This window comes from Solanum verrucosum, unplaced genomic scaffold (genome assembly GCF_900185275.1).
Source record: "Solanum verrucosum unplaced genomic scaffold, falcon-dt-bn FXZP01000050.1, whole genome shotgun sequence".
Classification (NCBI taxonomy): domain Eukaryota; kingdom Viridiplantae; phylum Streptophyta; class Magnoliopsida; order Solanales; family Solanaceae; genus Solanum; species Solanum verrucosum.
The window spans coordinates 1,964,048-1,974,406 of NW_026020020.1; the positions used below are offsets into that span (position 1 = coordinate 1,964,048).

The window sequence follows — 10,359 nt, forward strand, 5'->3', positions numbered from 1 at the left end:
TAACTACAGATCTGCCTCTGAGAGTTTTTGGTTGTACAACATTTGTTCATGTCCATAATCGTAGTAAACTTGAACCGCGGGCTAAGAAGTGTATTTTTGTAGGATATGCTCCAAGTCAAAAGGGATATAAGTGTTATGATCCACATGCTAGGAAGATAATTGTCAAAATGGACCTAACTTTCTTTGAGTCGCAATTCTATTTTACTACTCATCTTCAGGGGGAGTATCATGTAGGTGAAGATTTTTTTTTTTGTGATATTGAGGAAACTAGATATCAAGCAAATGAGGAGCCTGATATTACAATAAATACTGATGTGAGAGATGTAGGAGAAGATATAAATAAATGTGATCCAAGAGATGATAAAGACCAAAGTGACTTAAATGATAAAAACTCAGAAATTGAACTTGAACCTGTAGCGCCTTCAAATGACAAAAATAAAAATGGGAATAGAGAACAAAAAACAGAAATGTAGGTGTATTCGAGAAGCAACCAAACTCAAGAAAGAAAGACCAAAGATTCTCAACACTACCAAAAATCAGTCCCACAAGACCTTACTGTAATTCAAGGTACTCTTCCAACTGATTCTATTTCTAATTCCTTAGATCTAGATCTACCTATTGCGAAACGCAAAGGTGCTAGATTTACTTCTAAATATCCTACTTCTATGTTTGTGTCCTACAAAAAGTTCTCTCCTAGTTATTCAGCCTTTACTTCACAACTCTCTAGTGTGGAGATTCCAACAAATGTGCAGGATGCTCTACAAGTTCCCGAGTGGAAGGAGGCTATTTTGGAGGAATTGCGAACTCTTGAAAAAAATGAGACATGGGAGTTAGTGGATTTACTCGAGGGAAAGAAACCAGTGGGTTGTAAATGGGTATTCACCACCAAATTCAAATAAGACGGATCCTTGGAAAGGTATAAGGCCCGCCTAGTAGCTAAGGGATTCACGCAGACATATGTCATTGACTATCTCGAGACGTTTGCTCCAGTAGCTAAGCTAAACTCAATTAGAGTTCTATTGACAATCACAGTAAATCTTGACTGGTCTCTTTAGCAGTTGGATGTGAAGAATGCTTTCTTGAATGGGCACCTAGAGGAAGAAGTCTATATGGATCCCCCACCAGGTTTTGAAGGGAAGTACAAGTCAAAGATATGTAGGCTTAGAAGATCTCTTTATGGTCTAAAAAAATCTCCAAGGGATTGGTTCGAAAGGTTTACTTAATTTGTGAAAAAACAAGGGTATGTGCAGGGACAAGCAGATCACACAATGTTTACTCGACATTCACTGGAAGGAGAAACAACCGTTCTTATAGTGTATGTTGATGATATTATCCTCACAGGAGATGATGTGGTTGAGATAAAAAATCTAAAGGAACGTCTTGCCTCAGAATTTGAGATAAAGAACTTAGGCCCGCTAAAGTACTTTCTTGGCATGGAGGTTGCACGATCGAAGAAAGGAATTATAGTGTCACAAAGGAAGTATGTTCTTGATCTGTTAAAAAAAACTGGAATGAGTGGTTGTAGACCAATTGAAACTCCAATTGATCCAAATCTGAAGTTTGTAAAGGAAGGAAAATTGATTGATAAGGGCCAATATCAAAGATTGGTAGGCAAGTTGATTTACTTGTCACATACTAGACCAGATATTTCCTTTGCTGTGAGCCTAGTCAGTCAGTTCATGCATTCTCCACGAGAAGAACACCAAAAAGCTGTGTATCGAATCCTAAGGTATCAAAAGAGTTCACCTAGGAAAGGGTTGTTCTTCAAGAAGAACGAGCAAAGAAGTGTTGAGGCTTATACGGATGCAGACTGGGCTGGTTCATCTATTGATAGGAGGTCTACATCTGGATATTGTACATTTGTTTGGGGAAATTTGGTGACATGGAGAAGTAAGAAGCAAAATGTGGTGGCTCGAAGTAGTACTGAGGCTGAGTATCGATCCATGGCACACGAAATTTGTGAAATATTGTGGCTCAAGAGATTTTTGGAAGAACTAAGAAGACCTATGAGTTTTCCAATTAAGCTGTATTGTGACAATAAGGCTGCCATAAGCATTGCTCATAATCCAGTTCAACATGATAGAACAAAGCATGTTGAAGTGGACAGACACTTCATTAAAGAGGAGATTGAAGATGGAAGTGTGTGCATTCCTTTTGTGCCAACAATATAACAAGTTGCATATATTTTCACAAAAGGTATTTTCAGAACTATTTCTGAGTCATTTGTGAGCAAGTTAGGCATATTTGATATTTACATGCCAACTTGAGGGGGAGTGTTGAATGAGTAGGCAGATTTAGTCATAATCTGCTCCACCATTGAGCTGACAGATTTGATTATAATCTGCTCCACAAATAAAGCTGGCAGATTTGATTAGAATCTGCTCCTGTGAATATGGGATTAGAATATATTATTCTAGGAAAATAGTTTAGAGGAAATCCCTTGATTCAAGGATTTCCTAAGAATTAGGGATTGATTAGTTTATTTGGTCTTTACTTGTTCTCTTATAAATACTGTAGAAACACTATGAATAAAAGATATTTTTCCAGTATCTAAACTTTCAAGTAGGATATGGTGCCTTACCTATCATGACAGTCTTCAAGGTCTTGTACTTAAGACCCAGACCTATAGAAAAATTAATCACTTTGCTATCTTCATCTACAGGCTTGTGAATGGCTGCAAGGCCATCACATATGCCTTTGAATTCCTTAATATATTCATCAATTGTTTTGGTTCCTAGCTTCACACTTTGTTGTTGTTGTTTGAGCTGGAATGCCTTATCTTTTGTTGCTTGAAGATAAGCTTCTTCCAAGCATTCCCACATCTTCTTGGCAGTTGAGCAACCTATTCTTCTGTCAAGGTGCCTGAGATCCAACTCCTTAGAAACACATCATTTTCCTCCCATTCATCAACAATGTTGCTGTCTTCTGCACCCTTCTCGCCTGCTACAACTTTCTCAATAGTATGTTAAGTGGAACATGTACTTTAGGGTTGTTCTGTGATGAGGTAGGTTAATATCATCACTTGAATCAACTGAGATATTTATGTCCTCCATATAAGATAGCTCGTTGGCTTAAGTTTAATGGAGCAAGACGAAATAAGATGATGAAGTGAAGAGGTCGAAAGAGTGTTGGTAGAAGGGGCAATTGTGGTTTGATATTGTGGTTGTTTTGGTTTTGATCTAATACGTTAAAAAGCGGAAAAGCTTTATTGCTCTGATACCATGTAGAAATCTCACGTAAGTATGGAGAAATCAAGGATTGTATTGATAAAAAATAATGTTGAGTTACAATGCTCCTTATATAGGTTAAGAGTCTTATTCTAGTTATACTAGGAATCCTACTACAACACAAATATAGTATTTACCTGAGTACTAGTCGACTCCTACACTATACAGTAGCTTAATCGTACATAACTTAGGATTTAGTAGTCTAGTCTTAGTATGACTCTAACTCTAACTCGTCAGCCAGCTTCAATGGACCTGTTCCATCAGGCTTCAGGCTTCCTTCAATAGAAAATACTTACTATTACTATTGATAGCTGAAATCCAAGCTTGCAAGAAGACCCACATCATAATGTTAATGATCCACAGTAAGAGGAGGCAGAATCCTTTGTTCAACCAAAGTGGGAACATAGCTCAGAATGGAAAAGGTTTGATAGAAAGAAGCGAGGAGGCGAAATTAGGAAAGGAAGAGAGTGAGGCGTTTTGTGGGAACCCTATCTTCTAGGGATATGTTTAAGGGATGGGAATCTGATGGGTTGGACTTCTATGCCTTTGTTTTTTTTTTGTTTTTTTTCATAGTTTCGTTTATTGGATTTGGGCATTAGGCCCAAATTAGTCTTGTGATTTCTTACTTTCCCTCTTTAATAAAAGGCTCGGCCAAAATTTGACCAAAAAAAATATGACTTTCTATAAGGTTATGACTTTTAAGAAAGGTTATATAAGAATACTGATATGTGAGGGCGCCACATAGGCGGACCTAGAATTCTCTTTTAGTATATATAAAGATTTGTTGTAGTGCCGTGTGGCCTGATCTTCCCTATTTCTATCATTGAAGACTTGTGAAATTCTAATAGTAAGTCCACCAACACCGTTACCCTAGGTCTGCTTTTATAAATCGTGGCCATGTCCAATTGTCCATATGTAATGATTTGCCCAACTAAATCTTCTATTAATATGAATCATGTTAGTACATGTTTGGCTCTGAAAAAAAACAATTTGAAGTACCTTTAATACCGCATTGTGATGGAATTATCTTTGTCAATTCATTCAATTCTGGACATCTATACGAAAAATTTCATATTACTGCATATTATGAGTTCTCAATATCATCCAAACATGCAACTTCTGTCTCTGTCGCGACTTGAGTACTGATCCTCCATTGATCAAGATTATTGGTTTTATGGAACAAGATTGATTAGTCTTGTTTTTAGTACTGATGATGCATTCAAAATATGTTTAGATAATTGGCAAGTTAAATTGTTCAATATGAACATCCCCGAGGGCATGAACGAATAGATATCAGTGAATACCATTGTCCTGAAAAACATTTCGAAAATCACTCACGCTAGCCAAAGCTTTGACACTCAACTTTCAAATATAATTAATAGTTTTAGAGATACAAATGCACTTCTTATCTAACACCTTAGTGTTTTGCAAAAATACAGCTACAATAAGAGCAAAATACAACAAGAGGAACACAATAAACCCAAATGTATCTGTCTCCATGCTGGAAAATGTAGTATATGGTCTTAACACCAAATTAAAGTTCATCCTGCAAAACCAGAAGAGTAACTGATGTCACCAAAGGTGTAAGGCACAACAATTCATCTACCAAACCTTAATTATGTTCATCATTTGTTTCAGTAACCTCTGATTTTAAGTAAACTATATTAACATTATAAGTTGTACTGGATATGACTGCAAATTTCAATATTGCTGTAAATCTGCCATTTGTACTTGCGACATAACTAACCAAGGAATCTATCTGTTTAAGAGGATCAACCTTTCAGACAGAAGCCATAAATAGAGTGGTGATATTCATCAAAGTTTAGAACCACATTATGTCTTAAGAAAAAGAATTTCAACTCCATAACAATTTCGAAATATCTTTTTAGAATGAATTAACCATCTTTTGAGACTTTCAATTAGTACACATCTATTGAGACTGCCAGTTAGCCAATGTGAATGCCAGTCATGTAAAGACAATAAGACGTCAACAGAATAAGCCGGGGTGGAATAAGTGGGGAGAGAAGAAAAATAAGTACGAGCTTACATGATCGTCATCCATATAATCATGGTGATAGCGCTGGAGAAAAGTGTTAAATCAATAATTAGATATTACAATATCATAACAATGTGAAGCAAAAATGTATCAAATTTTGGGAGGAAACTACTGTAAAACGCATATTCAAAAATATGAATATATGAGAATACTAACCCTCTTGTATCTGTCCCGGTGTCTGTCCCTACCCCTTTCTCGTCTCCTCCTCTCACCTTCCTCTCTTGATCTTTGAGCTTCCTAAGAATTTCCAATCATTTTAGAACTTATGCATCAGTAAAAGAAGGTTAGGTAGAATGTTAGTGATAAGCAAGAACTGTTACCTCTTCCTCTTTTGCTTTTCTCACTTTTTCTGCCTCTTCAAAAGCTTCCTTTTCAGCCTAACAAAATGTTTTAAGAAATTCTTTAAGTACTACCAGAGAAATCAATCTACAAATTACTAGTAAAGGATAGAGGATCAAGTACAGACCTCCCTATGGGAAAACACTTCCTGAATCACTTGTTTTGCATAATCTGGATCATCGCCAATCAGAATGTTATCAAAAATAGAACCAGCCTTTACCTGCACTCCAACATATTACAATCCACTTTTTACTATATATATTACAAAAATGCTGAGTAAGCTAGTCAGAAAAGAAGACATTGCCGAAGAAAAAGATAGTAGACGACATTGCCTAAGAATAAGATAGTCTGTATTACCTGCCAAACTTCAATACCAACATATTTGATTGGCTTCAGCACGTAGAGATCAGGATCATCTTCAAATTCTGAAAACAAAGAGAAAGATCAGGTTTTGTTTTCCGATTTTTTGCTAAAACTTCATAGCAGTGTCACGTGCAGTATGATATGATTGCAAACATTCATTACCTGGATTATCAATCCAGGGGATCTTCCATTTCCCTTTATAATTGGGGTTCTTAATTTTCTGCATCATAAAAATAAATTTTTAGATATTCCAGTTCTAACTTAAACCATTCATTCTTAATAACTAACCATTGAAAAAGAATTTTGCATCATACCTTCCTTTTCCATGCACCCCGGTATGCTGGATTAGGTACTTTGGGTGCCTTCCACATACCATCATCTTCGTCATCCCAGTTAATAGGCTGATCAAAGAAAACAATTTTTTTGATTTTTAATATATATATCCTATGAAAAAGCTATATATCAAAAAAAAATTGATACTTGTAAAGGTAGATGAAAATGCCTTTCTAGAATGACCATATGACCGAAAAGGAACTCATAGAACCTCAGTCACAATGCAGGTGATGAGCATGGTTTCCATCAATTATGTTCCAGTTGCAAACTAACCTTTTTAGCTTTCCGGTCAGGAATCTCTCTCGGAATAGAATCATATCCCTGGAGTAAAAAGATCCAAATAAGCCACAATCCAAAGCAAATTGATAAAACCTACAGAAACCTAAACGCATACATTATAAATTACCTCAGGTTTGTCATCATTTGGATCTTCTATATATTCCCTATCATCCCAGTCAGTAGGCTATAAAGCAAGGAAAACAAGTGCGGGGTAAAACACCATAGAAGAACCAAAATCTTAACAAAGTAGTAAAGGGATGGAAGGCAGTTAGGTATTCCTGAGTTTCCCAAAATCACCTAACCTCCAGATAGTATACCTTTTTCGCATTTACAGCCTTAATTTTGCGGGGAGGAAGTATGTCCCAGTCTGTGTACATACTTCCAGAATCTCTTTCTCGACCATCAATCCAGATGCTGTATGATGCATCAGGTCTAAGAATGAACGTGTAGAAATGTGTTAATTTGTCTGTTTCACATTCTAATTCCTTCTTGATGGGGTAATTCTGGCCTTGGTAGGAAAGTATAACATGAAGTTTCTTCGTCTGTGTACCACATATATCTGGTCCAAACATAAAACTGCAGCAACACAAAAGATTTGCAAATTTAGACCAGGAAAATAGTTGCAGCTGTCCCCTCTGACATATAAGGAAATTAATTCATCAACCTCACACTACTTTTCGTCTTTAATTATTTTTAGTAACTTATCAATAACTCTTAGAACTAAGATATTCAGTGTACAAATTCCACTCATGCATATTATGATGAACAAGATATGTGTACCCAACGGGCGATCGTAAACTAATCAGGTCCATAGGTAACACAGCCAGAAAAACAAAGTATTGCGCTGCTAAGGGGTAGTGCTAAGTCACAACATCCTTCATAGGGAAGGGAAAAAACATGCCTATGTCAATCAAAAAATCTCCAGATTATGGGATGTCTTAAAGGGAGAACAATGGAATTTCAGATTCTGAACATAACAAGAAATGACCTGTATGGGGTGTCTCCCCCGAATTTCTTCTGATTGACATATCCAGAGAGAAGCTTTATGTAACCTCCTCCACATTCAATATCCTGCTCAAACTTTATAGAATACTGTACAACCAGTGTTGTGTTTTTATTGCTAAATTCCGGTATCTTTGCAGAGAGAGCAAAATGTTTGGCATCACTTGTTGTCTGAAGACCTGCAAAATCATTATCATCTTAAATTTGTGACTCAACTCTTCAACCAACAGAAGAACATGACTGGTGGTTGAGTATGAGAGATCATAAAATAAAGAGACAACGTCATTATTTTAGCTTCAACAACAAAAAATTATTACTTCATCAAAAAAATAAAAAGAAATTTAAATAAATGAATCTAAGCTCTTGAAGAGTTTTGAGATGCAAACAGAAAAGTTTTGTGAAGTTTCTTGTCCTGTCTCAAACAACAAAGATTTATTCATTTAAGCCTTCACATTTTTACTTGATTGGTCAAATTCGACAGTCCTATGTATTTTTTATGTATCAATTACCAGAAATAATCTAAATATTGTAAATTTATAATGTTTTAGTTTTAGATAATAGAACAGGAAAGAGTAAAACAGCAGCATTACTTCTGAAGAATCATATTGTGATAGCAACACCTCTTCAAGAGACTTCACAATTAGCATATTTAGACACTTAGGTCACTAGTTCGAGAACTAAGTAGAGAAAGGTAGAGATACGGGCCCATTATCTCCGAGTTTCAAAGGTTGTGATTGGTCCTTAAGTGTTGGCCCCAAACATTACAAAATCAATCATGAAAGAAGTATTGAAAATATGCCTGAACTTGATGCAAATTATTAGTTTTATCTTTGAGCTAGCTATTGACAGCCTTAAAAACACCCTCTACTTGACTAACCAAACTTAGATACACCCCGATCTGCCTGCTTTATACACCTCACACCAGACGACTTTAGTGTTTTATTTATGGATAGAGCAAGGAGGAAAAGGAGCAGAAGCAATAAAGGTAGCATTTGAAAGCATATATGTTAGGAAGATAAGAAGAGAGATGAAACAAACCTCTGTCATCAGGATCACCAGGCCAATTGCCGGCTGTGTGCTTAAATGTGCCTGCTTTTCCTTCACTGCTTTTCCACTCAGACTTCACCCATCTGTTCCGCCAACCATCTTTTCACAAAAACAGAAAATGTCTTTTATTCCGAGTTCGATAACATATTTAAGCTTTTTTTTCTAAAGAATCAATAATAAGTTGAAGAATAAATTATTCCATGAAACACAAATCACAAGCTTAAACAGTTGAACAATTCCAATATAATATACAACTTCAATTGGTAGACAAATTATCTATCTGCTTACCATCAAAGCGTTCTTCAAAGAAGGTCTCACATACTGAACAAGTGACAAGTGTAAAAAGTAGCAAAACTACTAGACAACCCATTTGCTTCCCTTAAAAACTTTGGGCTAGCTAGGCCTACTTATATAGAAACTTTGTTTGCAATTAAGACCTTGACTTTTATATAAATTACGCTAATAACCAAGTCTTTACTCTTCTGTTATCTTAATAACATCTCCTCCAATCAAAAATATCTTTCTACGTTGCTTTGTCCAATGGAATTGCTTCTACTAGTGGGAGGTGGGAACTCATTTTTTGACAACTTCCAATCTTTTTGTGGAAATTGCAATACTCAAATTATGGTGGGCCCATATTTTTTAAAAATTGTATTACTCAAATAATCAAACTGTAATCACCTTTAAGGTTGTTGTTTATTTCGTTTATTGGTGTAATTTACATAAATTTCATAGTGGTAAGAACTAATTATATTATTTCTCCTTTTTTTCATATTACAAAAATGTCTTAAAATTTAGGAATTTTACATACATCACTGGACTTTCAGATACATCAAATGTATTCGAGATAGGAGAGATGTATCAGAGAGGGGATATGACATCCGGATACATAGGAGAGACGTATCCGAGAGGGGATATGACATCCGGATACATAGGAGAGATGTATCCGAGAGAGATATAAAAGTGATGTATGAGATTTTACAAATAAACGTGAATACTTTAAAAAAGAATTAGCTGCAAACGTAGTATAGAATTTTTTTAATTAATATTTATTTTATTTGTCAAGATGAACAACTAATATGAAACAATTATTTATAATACCATAATCAATTACTTTGAGACTGAGGAATAAACGTGTAAATCGCGACAGTAAGTCTTTGCTTTTAGGAGGAGACTTTGAATACTTCTCATAGTCTTCTCTGCCGTATGATTAATGCACAAGTCAAGTCAACGTAGACGAAGAAGACCCACTTTTGTGTAACACATTACATTTAACAACTAGTGGGGCTAGGCCCGCGCTAAGCACATTTATTTTTAATTTTTTTAATATTTTAAAATTTATGTGATCTTATTATTTTTTAATAAGTTTCAAAATTAAACTAATATTATTTATAATATAATTATGTTAAGTGTTATTAATTACTCCAATAACATAATTATGAAAAAGTAAGCCTGCTTTTATTTTTAACTTAATGAGAAAATACTTTACGATAGTTGTTAAAAGTTGAAGAAGTAAAATAACTTTTTTGAAGATGTAGGAAGCTAACAATTGAGGTAATTGTCACTTTAATAAGGATTATAAAAAAAAAACATGAAAATCACTCTATTTTTATCAAAATGTACAATATAGCTATTGTAATAAAATTGTAAAGCAGGAGCAAAATATATACTTAACATGCAAAAGTTGAATTGTGAGATATTTGTCACTTTAAT

At 35.1% G+C, this 10,359-nt stretch overlaps 1 protein-coding gene across 2 annotated transcripts; it reads right to left on the reverse strand.

Moving 5' to 3' along the window:
* Nucleotides 1-4,577: 4,577 nt before the first annotated feature.
* On the reverse strand, nucleotides 4,578-9,047 carry LOC125821029 (calreticulin-3-like). Of its 2 annotated transcripts, XM_049500456.1 has the most exons (14): nucleotides 8,935-9,047; nucleotides 8,638-8,745; nucleotides 7,586-7,778; nucleotides 6,915-7,173; nucleotides 6,725-6,781; nucleotides 6,592-6,639; nucleotides 6,300-6,386; nucleotides 6,148-6,205; nucleotides 5,980-6,047; nucleotides 5,750-5,842; nucleotides 5,604-5,660; nucleotides 5,440-5,520; nucleotides 5,275-5,307; nucleotides 4,578-4,773 (listed from the first exon to the last, which is right to left on the reverse strand). In XM_049500456.1, exons 1-14 carry the CDS (start codon nucleotides 9,014-9,016, stop codon nucleotides 4,762-4,764), a joined length of 1,236 nt encoding a protein of 411 aa, XP_049356413.1. In that variant the 5' UTR covers nucleotides 9,017-9,047; the 3' UTR covers nucleotides 4,578-4,761. The 2 variants fall into 2 exon arrangements, with proteins under 2 accessions (XP_049356413.1, XP_049356414.1); XM_049500457.1 differs by lacking the exon at nucleotides 5,275-5,307 and having other exon boundaries at nucleotides 4,707-4,773.
* Between the last annotated feature and the right edge of the window lie 1,312 nt (nucleotides 9,048-10,359).

Bases quoted from the DNA above. Each gene is read 5' to 3' on its own strand.
- LOC125821029 (XM_049500456.1), bottom strand. From the start codon at position 9,016: ATGGGTTGTCTAGTAGTTTTGCTACTTTTTACACTTGTCACTTGTTCA. The intron at 8,746-8,934 runs GTAAGCAGATAG...TTTTGTGAAAAG, and splicing joins CTTTGAAGAACGCTTTGATG to ATGGTTGGCGGAACAGATGG. The intron at 7,779-8,637 runs GTTTGTTTCATC...ATGATTTTGCAG, and splicing joins TGGTGATCCTGATGACAGAG to GTCTTCAGACAACAAGTGAT.